Source organism: Cyprinus carpio, chromosome A4 (genome assembly GCF_018340385.1).
Source record: "Cyprinus carpio isolate SPL01 chromosome A4, ASM1834038v1, whole genome shotgun sequence".
Taxonomy (NCBI): Eukaryota; Metazoa; Chordata; class Actinopteri; order Cypriniformes; family Cyprinidae; genus Cyprinus; species Cyprinus carpio.
This window is the reverse complement of record NC_056575.1, coordinates 22400393-22418155: the sequence shown is the minus strand read 5'-3', so window position 1 is coordinate 22418155 and position 17763 is coordinate 22400393. Positions and strand designations below refer to the sequence as shown.

Below are 17763 nucleotides of genomic sequence, written 5' to 3'. Positions count from 1 at the left end.
TTGTGGAACTATCATGCAGTCAATAACATTAGCAAATTATTATTTGTTATTAAAATCTTTACATATGCAAAAAAATACTACTATATGTACTACTATATACTATATGGGTCTTCTGCTTGCTAGGGCAGCCATATTGCCATATGCAGGGAAATTTATCATACCCCTTCATTTGAAAGGCTATCTTGCCTTTCTCCCTACCCCTTCCCCTCCAAGCAAAAGAGAATTGAGACACACCCACCCCTTCATATGAAGGCGCGAAACAAAGGGGAAGGGGAAAGTGAAGGGGTGAGGGGTAGAATTGGGATTGGGACTAAGTCTATTTAGCCAGTATACTTACCCAGTCAGTTCCATTTTCCTTTTCCCCACAGAAATAGTGCAGGTCCTTCAGGGTATCTAGTCAACAGTAATTTCAGGGTAGAAAATGCATAAAAGTGTGATGTTAAACAATACATGTACTTTAAAGGGGTCATGACATGCTTTTTATTGTTTATTTTATTATGTTCTGACAGAAACAATGGGTTTTGGGGTGTTTTCTCGTAAAGATGTCAGTGTAACCACCCAATTTTATGATTGGCTAACATTCATTACCATCATTAACTGCCATAGACTTGATTGGTGTCGCATCATAATTGTGTGGGTGGAGTTGGCGTGTGGGAAAACAGTCCTTTCCCCATCATTGGAAAAGTATGGCGTTGACTCAGAATGGCCTAAATAAAATCATTTCTGCTGCTCAATACAGCAACATACGTATAAAAACTGAGCCGCATCTCTTGCCTATATAGGTGACAAAAAATGTTGGGAAACAACACCTCTGGTCATTCCGTTGGGTCATTTGTCCAGTCACAGATACCATTTGGACAGTCGGACCCAACGGAATGGCCAGAGGTGTTGTTTCCTGATATTTTTGTCACCTAATTAGGCAAGAGACAGCTTACTACAAGCCTATACGATACGGTTTGTGAAAGTAAACATTTGCCGTTTTGTTTTTAATAAAATGATAAAGACTTGAGTAAAAGCCTGTCATACTTATTGATATATTGAAAAGATTTTTAACATTGATAAATCAGGTAACATTAAGGTCCACTGAAGTGCCTTGAAATGCTCAGCGTTATTCTATGTGTTGTGTGCTGCGGCTGCCTAATCATTTTCACTAATACATTCCATAAAATAAAAAGATAACACAAAGATATTTATATAAAGGACCAAAAAACATGGTTATTGGTTACTATAGTTAAACCATGGTAAAAACGTTTTGCTACACTAACTATAGTTTAACCATGGTATTTGTAGTAAATCTGTGGTTATAGGCTACAACTGGTAATAAAAAAAAAAACCTGGTTAGCCTACTATACTTTTACTATAGTAACACTATTACTAATTTTCGTAAGGGATTGTGTATAATTTTATGATTGTTTGTTTATTTTTTATATGTTTTTAGATCTTTATTTTTTATGGATTATGACATCACATTTGATTGTGATGCAAAGAAGGGTTATTGTAAGCCCCATCAGAACTGGTTTGCAGTGCAGGGGGACGGGATTAATGACAGATCATTGCAGGGTAAGTAGTGTAGCTTATCTGTGCTACCCACTCAGTGCCACCTCTGGTAGTCCGTCTGTTTATCAGTCATATATATCTTCAGATCAGGTTTTTTAACTTATTAGAGGTACAGAACACCACACAGCAACTTTTCGGCATTGCACCAAGCAAAAATCAATCAAAATCATCACAAAAAGTAAAGCTCAAGCAACTAACAAGGTCTTCACGCGTTAATTCGAATGGTTTGTTTTCCCCCATGGCATAAAAGGTTAAGGGATTTTTGTGGGCTTTCCCAGCAATGCCGAACAAGTCTATTACTGTTTTTAAAATAGATTTTACATAAAATACATTACTTACAGTTTGCGGCATCAATGTTGGGTCCAGAACAGTTGGCAAGGCCTGATCTTTTAGCAAAACTATTTTGGTAAAGCCAGCATCATACTGAGATTTGGTGACTAAACACAGGTAAATAAGCACCGACGTGACTGGGACGTTCCCTAAAAATAAACTGAATTCATTTTTCACTGATGTTGGAATCCTTTGGCAGTGTATACAATAGGGCTGCAACAACTAATCGACAATTAGTTGAAAATCATTGAAGAAGATTCTCATTATCGATTAGTCGGGTCTGTCCACAGTGCACATCCAACTTCAGCCAGTCACATCAAATTACAGCACTGAATAACGCATTTCTATGGACAAAAATGCATCTAAAAATAGTGAACGAAACATAATGAGCTCCTGCAAGAAAAGTATGTGATCAAGGCTGCCCAAAACATGAGAAATCTTTATTTTCAGCTTCAAGCTGATGCATTAGCGTAATGACTTGCCCTGTCAGTCGCTTTGACAAATATGTGTAAAAAATTTCAGTTAACGGTCACATCCTTATCTGTAAATGTCACAAATTCACGTAGGCATTTCCATTTTTGAATAAAGGCCTGTCCTGACAGTCTGCATTAAGTTGAAATCTTTACTGAAAGAGCAACGGCGCGGAAGGTACGCACCTTAAACAGAAGGAACGCAGCCTCTCTACTGACTTCCGAGACACTATTCAGTGCAAAAACATTCACTGTGCTGAAATATCTGTTGTTGAACATTAAATTTGTTTAAAAATCAACATGCGGTGTGAGTAATTTATGAGAGTACTAGAAACTGTGAAGGGATAGCAGCGTGTAATTGTCTGAATATAAATGTCAGACGCTTTTACAGGATAAAGAAATGACAGTAAGAGGAGACTGACTGTGATCAAAGTGCATGCGTCGCGTGTTCCTGCAAAACTTCACTGTGATATTATTCATCTTAATTATCTTTATTATTTACATTTTTGATCTAGAGATTAAAACATATTGCCTACAGTGATTAACAAATTAATTAAAACAAATTTATGTAAGGTTTTTAACCAATTTTGTAAGGTTTGTCGCACTAACTAACAGTATTGGTAATTACCAAAATCATTTTTTAGCTTTCTGTGTTGGTTAGTCCTCCAATATGCATAAGCTCTTTAGTTACAGTAGTAGGGTATTTCTAATGCTATAATATAATTATTGTCGTATCTATGAAAGAAAGGCAGAAAAAATAGTCAAGTACTTTGTTTTTTTATTCAGATACCCAATTAGTCAAAAAGAACATAAAACCTCTTTAAATACATGTTCACAGGTAATAGACAATTATAGACCGACTGCAAGAATTCTTACCCGTGTTTTTTAAGAGGGAAGTGGCTATTGCCATTCCATCCTGAGAGCTTTTACTCCTGTTGCTGATGTGGAATACTCTACATGTTCCAAATTCAAGATGCATTCTGCAAATTATAAATGAATGAATGAACACACAGACAATGCGGTTCCGAGGCGATTGTGTTTAAGTTAAGGATACTTAGGTGTTTCGTGTGATCAATGATAATTATGTGTTATAGTAGTTATAAACTAGTAATAATAGTAATACATAATTAAAATCTTTTTAAATATTGTCCACTCATCAATGCTGGAGAATAGGTAGATGTTTATCTTTTTATATGTAAACAGTATACGTAAGGATCATGTTTTGTCAACATTATATAAACTCTTTATTATATACACTTTGATTTACTCCTGTTTTAAATTGGTTTTGTTGTTCATTCATTGTGTACTCTTATTCTTTTATCATACAGCAATTTGTTCGGCCTGTGGCCATTTTTAAATGTGCTTTAGAAATAAACCTAACTTGAACTTGAAGATGCTGTTTCTTTGCCATGTATGTGGTAGGTGCCACATATCCATCTGTCTCATGAATGATCTGTATGAAATAGGAACGAAAACTTAAAAGTTTTCACATTTTCAAGTTTCATGTGCTTAGATTATGACCCCACTAAACATAAATTGCTATAAAGACTGGATTACCTTGTCACATCCTGGCAACCCTTTATATTGGTTTGGCTCTCCCCCCTTGGATGCAGTCATAGAGCCCTCTTCTCTTGTGGGATCATGACCTTAATTGTTGGAATTGTTGCATTATTTAAATGTTAGAATAAATGTTTTTGAAATATAACTGCATGAAAAGATGAACATAGTCATGAGAAAAAAATAATACCGTCAGAGTCCAGTGATGGCAGTTATTAGGGTATATGTATATACAAAGCATAAATCTTTACTCAGATTTCAGAATGAGCACTTTGCCAATTGTAATACATATGTTGAGCCTCTGATGTTCACTACTGTAATGTATAACGTAACTTTTTAATATGCAGTGGAAATTTCCCTCATTAAACAAATAACCGTTTACATGCATAGGACATTTACGTTCAAATGTACAGAGCTACTTAAAATCTAAAAACGCTGACTTGTTAGGTGATGTTTTCCCATTAAAATTGTATGATTTCCTATTAATTAAAATGAAAACAAATGAAAATATTAGGGAATAGCAGTATGGTGGCACGGTGGGTTCACTTTTATGACGTCATAAGCAATCCACTGCTGCATCCCAACATGCCTACTTATACTACGCCCTTAAAGTATGAATTTTTTTGGTGAAGAAAAAGTACACACTTTTAAGTAACATGCAATGCAGTTCTGTGTGAATTTCTGCCACACCTCAGACATGAGCGCAAATTGTCGGTGGCTAAATAGCAGCGCCGTGTTCCCTTCCGATCAAATCGCAGGTCGCGCATGATTTCCATAAACCGGTTCATTGACATTGTGGAAATGAAGAACGTGTTGCCCCATTCCTCAGATCAGAAACTTTAAATGTCAATGTTTTTTCCCATATTATGCACCCCTGACACAAAGTAGTGCAATGAATGCCTTCAGCTCAGCAAGGGACATATCCCAGGCTGTGTCCTCAGTGGGTGGCTCTGTGGGCTTCAGCCGCTGTGCACTCTCGGATGTGCTGCAACATCACTCTATCACACAAGCACAAAAAGCTGTCATCTTATCTTGAATATTGTGGTGTGGGGCCAGCAGACTCAGTGAGAATATTTTGGGCTTACTGTCTCCCAGTGCCTTCACCAGATTTTCTGATCTCTTGGACTGGTGCTTGTGGCTCCGTGACACACTAAAATTAGACAGGGGTTCAATGATCATTTATAAGATTAGCCCACAGGCTACTTTAGCTGCTAGGAAAATGTATCTTTATAGTTAAGGGTGAAACTATAGACCACCACCTTTGCCAGTCAGAAAAGTTAAATTTTTTTTTAGCAAAATGCTATTTACACAACGTGAAAATATCCATAGAATATATTTCCATAAAAAACAGTATTCGCAGTAATTAGATGCTATTTATAGCCTACCTCGTGGAAATAGTGTCAGATACTTGCACCTCAGTATTGTAGTAGGAAACATTAACAATACTAATTGCAAATGAGTGTATTTTCAAATTTATCAAATGGAAGCCAGTTTATCTGGAAAAATTTATTTGTGTTTAACTGAAAGTAAATTCCTTTCCAATATGTGATGAGAAAAACAGAAAATAACGAACTCTGCAAAAGGTGGCTTTGCACTCCAGTCATTCACATCAAAAATCCTCCGGCTACGCAACTTATCTGCTGTACCACTGAGGTAACGTTATTTATTTATTTATTTTTTGGTTGGAGTTGGTGTAAATAGTCTCTGCCAACAAGGCACCCACCGCAATAATAATTATAACTGTGGGAGATGTCTGACTAAAGAAAATTATTTTACATCCAAAGTTTATTGATGCTCACCCTCTGTAACTATTGTAGTGATCCTGTCCTGAAGAAAAGACTCAGAGGCTCTGGATCGCTGTCAGATGCTGAGCCGACCCAGGACGCATCACTGATCTCCCCACCATAAGACTCTCCATCACTCATGGCATTTAGGGCTTCTAATTCCTCTTTGGCATCCATAAATCTCCTTCTTTTACTCATTGTGACTTTATTTATGAAACCGATAACCGCTAATTCAGTGAGTGAAATGTGTTGCCTTAAAATGTAAAATGTTAAAACATAAGCAGTGTGAAAATACAGGCATTATATAGCGGGTAAATTTGACCTGCTGACGCTTATAGGTACAAGTGCCCTGTTTTAGCTAAACCATTTTTAACACCAGGGGATTGTAAATTACACAATTTTAGTAAGTCAATGACTGGAAGACTTGAATGTTTTATTGAAAACCTGTTATGTACATTTGAAAAACAGCCATGGGTAAAATTTACCCCGTGGTGGTTCTAGTGTTAACAAACATTAGAAATAAAAATTAAATATTAAACAGAAGTAATTAATGTGTAAATACAAGTTCATGTACGTATTTTTACTTTCTGTTGAAAGCATGTATTTTTAAGTGTGAACACTAGATGGCGGTACACTACACTAGATGGCAATGTTGAAAGTGGGGTTGGTCAAATCTCCACCTGGTCCATCGCCTCTTAAACTGCAATTTAAACTGCTTCAAATGCAGAAGTAAGCTTTGTTTTGGATATCCACAGTTTCTTCTCAAAATTCACAAAACAATTCACAACCATCTACACTCTTACTTTAGCAAAACAGTTTAGTTTCATGTCAATTAAGTGTTGCGTTCGTTTTACCATACACATTTATTAAAAATAAATACTGACATATACACTTTTTACAAAAAATTCAACAGAAAACAGACATTATTTTATATATATATATATATATATATATATATATATATATATATATATATATAATACTGACATATACACTTTTTACAAAAAATTCAACAGAAAACAGACATATATATATATATATATTTGTCTTATATTTTTTATAATGGATGGATTGAGGAGTTATTGGATGTTTTATGTGTTTGTTGAAGGTTGGTGGTGTGCTTTTGAGTGTTTTTGTGGGTTGAGGCTGGAGATCAGCAGTGTACAAAATGTGTGAGGAAGGTGCCTCCTTGATCGTCTCATTAAGATAATGCAGAAGTGCATTCCAAAAAAAAAAAAACCTTTTTGACCCATACACCCTTCATCCCTTTGAAGCTCTCACTTTGGACGGTAAACCCTTTGAAGGGGTTAGGGGATTAGGGCATAGGGATAGGTGTGTTTAAATAGGATTGGAGCTAAACTATGCAGGACAATGGCCCTCTAGGACTGAAGTTGCCCATCCCTGATCCAGCCTCTATTATTGTCTGGTCTTGGTCAAGACTTATCTGACCTTTACCTTGCCTATCTTCATCCTCTTAGTTATTCTGCCTGTATCTACGCTGGTCCTGGATCTTCCTGCAATACTAAGGACTGTAAGTCACATTTTCCATATGCTTGATCATAACTGAACCTCGTGTTGTTTATTGCAGTTTCTTGTTTAGTTGGTTGTATCTATTAGTCATTTTATCAGACGCTTTTATCCAAAGCGACTTACAAATGAGGACAATGGAATCAATCAAAATCAACAAAAGAGCAATGATATACAAGTGCTATAACAAGTCTCAGATAGCTTAATGCAGTACACATAGCAAGGATATTTTTAATTATAATACATAAAAAGAAAACAGATAGAATAGAAAAAGAATAGAGCAAGCTAGTGGTAGAGACCTTTTTTGCTTTTGTAAATTATATAATAAATGAAAAGAAAACAAATGGATAGAATAGTTAGTGTTGTTTTTAAGAAAATAAGCATTTAGTAAATTAAGAGTGCAAGTTTTTTTATAAAACAATATTTAAAAAGACGCTATTTGTTTGGTTCAGAAACCTGCAAAACATATGATGAAGAAAATAAACAAATGGAGAAAAAAAAATAGAATATATTTGTTACAGTATTTGAATATATTATAATATAGTTCATTATAAATAATAATATAAGAACAAGGGAGTCTTCTGTGTTCACCTTGTCAGGTGAGTGCTTTATGATTCAGGCTTGCCTAGACTTGACTCTTCTTATGATTCAATCTGAGTTACTCTATTCAATACTAAACAGATCGGTTAACCTCTGAGATAAAAGACTGAGCATACAGTACTTAGCACATACTGTAAAAAACATACTGTACCTATAGGTGTTGTGCTGCCCCTCGGTATATGTTCTGTATATAACATGATAGCCAGGTAAACTCTTTCCAAACATCAAGACTCTGAAGACATTAGTTCCTCGTCCACAGGTTTATTGACATTTGTATATTTAACCTATGCATTTTCACAATCTCTGTTTTATCTGAACTGCATTTATATGAACTTTTAAGGGTCTAGGAACAGTACAACAATGAAATAATCATTAACGATAGTGAGGTAGATAGAAAATGATAAGACTTCTAACAATCAGCTCTTTAAACTGTAACACTGTCCCCAAATAGTGATCTGCAATTGTAGATATTGTTAAAGGCAATCAATACACACCCACGATGCTACAACAGGATCAAGATGTATGCAAATATCACAGTATTAGCTTCAGATACAGTAAAAATGCTGCTCTCTGTGCCATTCTTGCTTGCTTCCCGATTAATGGTCACATTGCATAACTCCTTACTGCAACTTAACATAGAAGTCGTGGTTTAATTTTTGAAGTGAAATTCTAACGTATTGTGTGGTAACAAAACAGGTGTCAAATATGCAGCCTGTGGGCAACACTGAATATATGGGATGAACAATGTTTAACGTATACTTTTTTTTTTTTTTGAGTAAGTATGAGGAAGGATAGGCACTTCTAGTTTCCCATATTGAGATTATTCAGTCAGACAGAGAGACTCTAAATGACAAGAACAAACTTTAAGAGACATCATGGAATCTTCATATAAAGGTCAGTTGTAATGAATTATCTAACCTAATATGACATTCACAAACTACAGTTTAATACAATGAGAACGGAATTATATACTGTGCTTTTTTGGTTGAAAGCAGTAAAACAATAAGAAAAAAATTATTTTATGTTCATAAGTATTTTTAATTGTGTTGCTACTTTTTGATTTAAAACTACTACAGTCAAGAGTTTACAGTTCTTGTGTTTTACTATACATTTGTACAAAAGCACAGAGTATCATGATTAAAATTTAAGTAAATTTTATGTAATTTCATAATATAAGTCAATTTTAAGTATGGAATTAAGTAAAATCTACTTAAGTTATATAAAATTAGCAAAGGAAATAAGTACATTTAACATGGCCAGTTAGAATTTGAGTGAAATGTACTGGAGTGTTGCAGATTAAACTTAGTAGAAATTACTCAGTCACGATTTGTAAACTTTATTCAAACAATGTAGCACTGATTAAATTAATGCTATTAAATCATGTGGTTCACTTACAAACATGTAAGAAAGCGAGTGAGCAGCTTGTTATCCTTTTTAAGATAATATGTCTAGTCAATACAGTTATTACCCACATGAACACAGAAACCTCAATACTTGATAAATAATACACAATGACGGTAACAATCAGTGGATAGTGTTTGAGTATAAATAGGTCATTTTGAGGCCTGGGGTGGCAAACCCCTGGCCATCATGTAGACACGCCCCTGCTTGTTTCCAGAAGGATCATGACCCTTACATAAATAAAATATATTCTCTCTTAGACAAACAAACAGAGTTGCTCACAGACTTACAATGAATGACAGCTGTCAGTGTGAAAACCTTGTCCTACGATGTTTTTGCACAATTTTGGATACAGAAGGGACACCATTTCAAGTGGGAATTAAATATTCCAACTGGAAGGGAGGGTTTACAGATCACAATGCAAGTGGGAGAAGTCTCATATTACGGTCGTCTTGAACACGGATGACAACATGCAAGCTCAACAGAGTATGATTACATTAATGTACATTTAACCAGTTTCACATGGAGGGGCACCGAAATGTAGACCTTCGTCGTCTTGAACACGGATGACAACATGCAAGGTGGGGAGGGGATACACATACAGTTATTCTAATCTCATTTGAAATCATTAGAGCTGCGTTTCCACCACTGGAACTTTACCCAGGAACTAGGGACTTTGGGCTGGTACTCTGTGTGTTTCCACCACAGGAACCAGGATCTAGTATCTAGTTAAGGTTATGGGTAAAAATGATGCTCATAAAGTCCCTGCTCGCGAGGTAGTACTTTTTCAAAGGTCCGGAACTTTTGGGGGCGGGACTTGGGTGCTGAGCATGCTGATTGGTTGAGTTCATGCAGCATTGTGATTTCAACCACCATTTATTAGGATAATTTTCAAAATATTACTGTTATCATGTCATGAAATGTAGTTTTAAAAATATTTCAGGCGAGAATGTAGTTGTTTAAAACTCAAATCTGCAGTTTATTTATAAAGACAGCCCCTGTTTAAAAATGTGTTTTGCCGATTTTGGAGACGATCCGCTCCACACGATCAGCGGGAGCTTGGTGCTCATGTATCCGCCTAGAGCAGTCTCAACTCACATTTACTTTTACCCAGCGGTAAATGTCCTTCTGACATTTACCGCTGGCTCTGATGTCTCTTTAGTGGTTAAACATAAAATACAATTCGTTTTGGGTAAATCTAACAGGTAATCTTTGGTCTGTCCCTTACCAAAAAGTAGTATACTTCAAGTTTATTTTATTAAGTATACTTAAGTAAAGTTCAAGTATATTTAGACTTTTTGTAAGTATAAGTCAAGTATACTTTAGTGTCATTTTAAGTTTATTTCTGAGAAGTACATAAAGCCCATTTCTGAGAAGTACATAAAAAGTAAACTAAAAGTATACTTTCCTATTTTTTGTTTAAAAGAAGTATACTAATAGCACACTTGAATAAACTTCTTTTTCGTAAGGGGTAATCAATTTATCTATATGTTAAAATGAAAATAAAAAGTTGGGATAGGTGTGTTGTGTTGTCTGTTTATATATATGTTTTAATGAAAATTAAAGTTTGGGGTAGGTGTGTTTTTGCAGCTATTATTATGTTTAAATGAAAGGAGGCAGTGGTATTTGATATCATATTTCATCTTATTGTAAATATACAGAGAGGAAAATTGCAGTAGCCAAGGCGAGCTGACTGATGACGTAGGTCTGCGCGTGTTTCTCCATACAGACTATTTGCCTAATCTTCACGGTACTTTAGACCGTGGTGGAAACGCAGAAAGCAAAAGGTCTGGGGGAAAAATTTAGACCGTGGTATATATATATATATATACACTGAAGCAAAACAATCGGTCTGTGCAAGGAACTGGACATTATTTACAAAATTACCACCTGAATATAATGCTTATAGTTTTATTTAGCATTTTTAAATGAGTTTCCATCTTTCCTTTTATCTTCTCCAATATTATCAGATCTGAGGATCCAGAGAAAAACTGGAGCTGGAAAGAGCTCATCTGGAAACATAATCCTGGAACAGAAGGTATTTGAAGCACACCTATTTTCTGAATCTGTGACTGAGGAATGCCAACAGTATCAGCAGAAGGTGGAGAGTAGAAAAATCTCAGTGATCGACACTTCAGGACCATCTGATTCATCAATCAGTGAAGAACAACTGAAGGAGGAAATACTGAAGTGTGTCGAGATGTCTGTTCTTGGTCCTCATGGATTCCTGGATGAAAAAATCACAGATGAAGAGGAGACAGTGAAATGGATTCAGGAGAACTTTGGAGAAGAAGCTGCACGTTACACCATCAATATGTTCACTAGAGGAGATCAGTTAAATACACCTATAGAGTATGAATGTATGACAACAGATGATCAGATTAATGAGGCAGGTAAAGGCAGGTATCATGTTTTTAGTAACACAGATGTTGAAAATCGATCACAGGTCACTGAGAAGATTGACAAAATGGTGGAGGAGAATGGAGGACAGCATTACGCAAATGAGATGTACCAGGAAACTCAGAGAAGGAGTTTGGAAGAGGAGGAAAACCCGGAAGCGGAAGAACCATTGAGTTTGGCTCAGAAAGCAGCATTTGTGGGAGCAGGCATGTTAGGAGGAGTAATTGGAATAGCAGGAGCGGTTGTTGGAGGTGTAGCACATGGAGCAATTGGCTTAGTAGCAGCACCTGTAGCTTTAATAGCAGCAGGAGTTGCCCTCATGGCAGAAGGAGGTGCATTAACTATTGAACATGCATTAAAAGTTTGCAAGGAGCAGAAGGGAAATGAGGGAAACTAAAGAGAGTTAAGGGAGGAAGGATCTGAACAGGATGTTATAAACAATAATTCAAGCATGACTACAATGTAAAATATAAATGAAGTAAAAAGAACTGTTCAAGTGCTCTGATAATCACTTCAACACTAATACTATTAATAATACTATTAATTATGTACTATTACTGACTGTTGCTGACAATGTTATGAACTAAAGTTTTTGAAATCCAGTTATAGATCTCATTGTCCAATATTTAGCATATTTCTGTACAGCAGGGGCTTTTGGTTGTACAGATGGTAGACAACCAAAATGAGTAATACCGCCGCCGCAGGGCCGTGGCGTTAACTGCAAGTCAGCCGCGTGTTAAATTCATTCGCGAAACTACCGCCAGGTGGCGCAAAGGGACGGATTGCGAACTGAATGTAATTGTAAAATGAGATAAAAGGAGGAGGTAAAACAACAATAACATAATGATATAACATTGTACCATCTTTAAAAACCATTAAAAAATGTACAGTGAGTTAATTTCAAAATGTAGGATAGTCTTAGGCTACAGTCTACTCATCAAAAATTAAAAGAAAGACCTTTACACAAAGGATCTTATGCGTGCTATTGTTATTAAACAGTCATTAAATATAAGGCCTATATATACAGATAAAAAAGCTAAATGTTTTCATTTCGGTTCATTCTTGGTTTAATTTAAAAATCCTACAGGTTCCATTTGCAGATCGAAATGAGAACGGTCCAGCATTTAGCAATAATTATTGTTAATTCTGTTATTATTCTTGATTTTTCAAACTGCTGACACTTTGCATTTTTGAATTATGCCTTTACTGTGTGACCAAAAATGTTGTATTTTCTGTTTCAGCTGTTTGATCGCGCTGGTGCCTCACGCACATTCATTGGAAACAGTAGTCGTTCACTGTGCCATCTGGCGCGAGCAGCGGTCCACTTTGGCATATTTTTGTTAATTATGATTTTTTTTTTTTTTTGTCGATACTGAAACACGCCAGAACTACAAAGCCTATTTTTCCTAATGAATAATAGTTAAGCTTGAAATAGGCAACATAACGAATATGGAAACGTTTGGATTTCTCCCGAATGAGAGCCCAACCTTACCTTATGGTTCGCTTTAAATTATTATTCATTTATTTTTTTTTTTGTTTGTTTATAGCTAAGCCTATATTATTATATACTGCAATTTTATTTATCCATTAGAATTATATATTTGTAATTATTGTTCTGTTCTGATAAATTTGTTAAATTTAAAGGATTTGTTGTAAAGTGAAGAGAACTAAAAATATCCTGTTGGGACATTATAACATTATTAGGCCAGCCGTTATTATTTCTGAATGTAATAAAATGCAACTTATATATGACTTATATATTTTTTTTTCCTCTCACAAACTTGATTTATTTTTTAGCCTGTTTTAAAAAAAAGAATAAATAAATAAATAAAATAAAATAAAAATCAAATAAAATAACATGCAGCAAACGAAAATAGGCGATTAATCGGTTAAAATTTGTTACTGTGGGGTACTGTGGGGTAATTATAATTATTATATACTTAGGAACAGAGTCTGGGCCTAATCTAGGCTATCCAGGGTTTTTTATTTTTTTTTATTTTCATTGCATCTGAAAATGACTTTGTGCAGCACATTCACTTTGCACGCTCAACCTGCCTCGCGCGGTTGCTCAGCTGTGGACGATTTAAAAATGTTTGCTATAAAGGTTTCTGTTCTATTTTATACAGGAATTGTTCATTTAAAAAAAAAATCGAATTATATTGTTAGTTCTAATTATATTGTTAACACAAGTTCATTTAGGCTATTTAACATGCACTGTGACATTTTACCCTGTTTTAACTTATAAACTCCTTGAGATTTTAAAGTCAGTTTAATAGTATTGAAGTTCAAGTTTTTAAAAAAAGGGTTTTAAATGCTTAAATTATTTCTATGAATTAATAATATGTTATCAGGTTTTAATTGCTTAAATTATTTATATGAATTATAATAATATCATGTTTATCTTGTAGAAAATAATGTTTATTCTTTAAGAAAATAAGGGAAAAAAATAAGGGACGATCCAAATATTATTCATATTTGTTTTGCTTCACCTATTTATGTAAGCTACAATTATTCTAAAAAAAAAAACAAAACAAAAAAACAATGTAATTAAAAGTGCCATCGGCCTGTGTAAATTTGACCATTATAGATTTGTGGCTTTTTATTAGGTTAGTGATTTAGGAGGTGAAAATACTGTGAAATTACAAATGTTATGGGATTTTAAAGCATAAAAACTGAAGGTCAATGAAACGTTAGCCAACAAAGCATTTTTTTTAAACAATGGGACTTAAAGTTTTGAACTAAAATATTATTTCAACCATATAGCCTGTGAATAAACAAAATGCATACTTTTCAATGAAAGAACACTGAGAGTTTGCTTCTGGTGTTTGGATTTGTACTTCAATATAATGAGCTCCAAGTTTAGGAATAGCCAACACGTTTTTTTTTATTTCTCTCTCTCTCTCTCTCTCTTTCTCTCTCTCCATTTAACTCTCTATTTAACAGCATTAACTTACAATGAAATACATCTTCCTTCAGGTAGACTGAATGTTTTTTGAATGCAGGCATGTTTCAACCCAGTAACATGACAACACACCGTTCCTCACGGCCAAAAAACAGACCGAATTCAGTTCAGCTGGAGGGGGCTGGGTGGTAGTTCTGTATAGCTTGTGGGGGTCGAGATAAAGGTGTGAATCTCTTGGTCTTTCATATGGACAGTGTCTTATGAGGGTATCAAACTTGCAGAACAGGTTTACATAGGACTCGTCATTTTGGTTTTAGGGCAACTTTGAAAAAAGGTTTTGATCCACTTCAAATGTTGACTACTGTATAGCGCAATATAGTTTATTAGTTATTATAACTTCAGAGGAAGTTGCCTTAACTCAAAAAATAAAATAAAAATAAAAATAAAATAGCAAACTGTTGCATTAATTTTATTTTGTTTCGTCTAAACAATATTATTTTTAGACTATGAAATATAAATTCTCACAGAATGTAGCCTTTTCATAACCATATATTGTCTATATATATCTCTTTGTGTTTTTCTAAATCCCAAACAGAGTCCAGACATCAGTATGATCCGTCTATGATGTTTTATAGGCTTTTTTAGATTTGGGAATACACATGCGTTACAGACATGACAAAAAAAAAAAAAAAACATTTTGGAGTTTTTGGAGACATTATTATTATTATTATTATTACTTATTTATTTATTTATTTATTTATTTTTTGTAGCCTATTTACAATGCACAAACCAGAAGCAACAATATCTGCAGAGAAGGGTTGGCCATTCTCAAAAATATATAAAAATATCAATTTTATTTCAATTTTCGTTTTTGTGTTTCAGAGGAAAAATCAGTGTTAAGGTATCTCTCCATTACAGACCGTTCTGAAAGAAGAATTTATGCAAACGCGTATAAAATGCTTTAAAAACTTTAACAGAGATGTCTAGAGGGTATTTAATAGCTCTGCCTCCCATGTAAGATTTTTCTAGTTACTAGTCGTTCATTTGTCATCATTCAACTAATCGCAGGTTTATATTAGCCTACATTTACATCTATAATCCATAATGAATCTTAATATATTCCGCGCTCAAGCACATGCATTAAGTTTGCCCCAAAGCACAGGCAGAAGTAGCCTAATAATTGTAAAAAAGGAGACATTTTAATTATTTATTAATAAACAAATGTTTTCTTGTCGGCTGCAAGATGAAATTCACAGTGCTGACTCTCTCCACATGGACGTGCCTTTAAAGAGAAATACAACCTTCACAGATTACATAATGCTTTCGTTCTGAATTGATTCGTTTAAAAGACATTTCAAGCTTTCTGTAGATATATTTATCATGTATGTGAGACACCACAATTTTAAGTTAATTCATTATCAGGAAAAAATTCAAGTGATCTAGAGGGCGCCTCCCCGTCCTGCATGCGCATTAATAATTTTCGCACAAACACTTGAATATGAATAATTATTCACATTTTGCACATGCATTACAACGTAAATTATTTTTTACATGCAATTATCCAAAATAAAACCAAACAAGATTTGTAATGAAGATAAAACAAATGAGAATACATTCTGCGCGTACACTCAGCATCGTTGTTCAGTTGCTTTGAATCTTTCTTTTTTGTTTTTTTCGCTATTTAATTTAAGTTGGGTTGAATTTTTTTTTCGCGCCGTAATTCTATGTAGCAAGTAACGGCGGCTCCCTTTAAAATCACTGAAGTTGTCTATTAATGAAGCTCTTTTTTACATCATTTGAACTTTGGTGATTATAATGAGAGAACTTGAGTTTAATTGTGAGGACGTTTTATTAATCAGTCCATTCTTTAGAATTTCAATGATTTAGCTAAATCGTGCAGGTTTAATTTATTCGTTTCTTGTTTTAATTAGGCCTAAATAATGGGAACGAAATTATACAGTGCCTCACGTTTTACTAAAATAAAGAAAATAATTTATAAAACACGCAACAATTTCTTAATCAGTCTACAGACAAATATATTTTCCCAAGAAGTTGTCTGTCAAAATAAAGGACAGGTAACGAATAACAAAAATGCATGTTGTTTTATTAAAGGAATTTTAAAATATAAATTAAAATATAGGCCTAATATATGAGAAATATTGACATGTTTGCATATAAATCAATGTAGCCTAGCTCACTAAAATAGGCTACCACTTTTAATGCTACGATGCAAAGTAACTACAATTTATTTTGAATAATATAACACATAATTCATATTATATAAATAATACTGCACACCTATTAAATGTGTCAAATCTAAAATATGGTGTAATACTGTGTAGCTTAGAGAAAATATAAGCACAGGCTCAGGCACAGGCTTGATATTTATCCTGCTTGAATTCGTTCTAAGAAATGCACATAACTTCATAATTACCAAACTTTCATCTGTGAATATGCAATATTTTAACTATAGTGTTTTTTCTTTCATTTTCCCTGACTGCAGCCGTCAAATGTAACACATCAGCTAGGCAAAAGTGACGTCTATTTGCGAAAATGTGCTTTGATGCGCTTGTTTGAAAACTTGTGATTAAAGCGCCACTCAGCGGTCAAAAGCTGCAAATGCACTTTACAGACGCCGCGGCGGCGGTACGAGCGGCGGTAGAAGTAACGCTTTGGATGTCCACCTACTGTACGTTATTCAAACGTGTGCATCAGTTAAATAAAAAAACTTAACTCTCCCAGTTAAATTATACATTTTAGTTGAAAACATCATGTACAGTATGGTTCATGAGGATAGAGTAGATGACAGCATTTTCATGAATTTAAATGATAATTCAACCATTAATGTGATAGGTCAGCTATAATAATATAGTACAGTGTTTTTTTTTTTTTATTTTTATTTTTTTTGTGGAGAGTAATTGAAAATATCTTTGTCATTATACGTTGATGACTTTGAGCTCTGTAACCCTCTAGGAACCTCGTGTAAAAACCACAAACTTTGTGGGGTCTATTGGACTTTGAATAACTTGCCACCCACAACTTTAAAGTTTCTTTTTTTTTTGACTCGTAACACAATAAACTTTTGAAAATTTAATGGTTTTGACTGCTTATTCAGTAGAATTAGGGAAATATAATATAACTATATAAAGCAAGTAACAACAATTTATGTTGTTTTATTTATTACACAAACATAAATCATATCATCATACATAACATTTATTTCATTAATTCATGT

At 34.3% G+C, this 17763-nt stretch overlaps 1 protein-coding gene across 1 annotated transcript; it reads left to right on the top strand.

The window, feature by feature from the left end:
• Nucleotides 1-9336: 9336 nt before the first annotated feature.
• Nucleotides 9337-12304, top strand: LOC122140921 (GTPase IMAP family member 7-like). The gene is made up of 2 exons (XM_042746365.1): nt 9337-9342; nt 11136-12304. Exons 1-2 carry the CDS (start codon nt 9337-9339, stop codon nt 12021-12023), a joined length of 894 nt encoding a protein of 297 aa, XP_042602299.1. The 3' UTR covers nt 12024-12304.
• The last annotated feature ends 5459 nt before the right edge of the window (nt 12305-17763 follow it).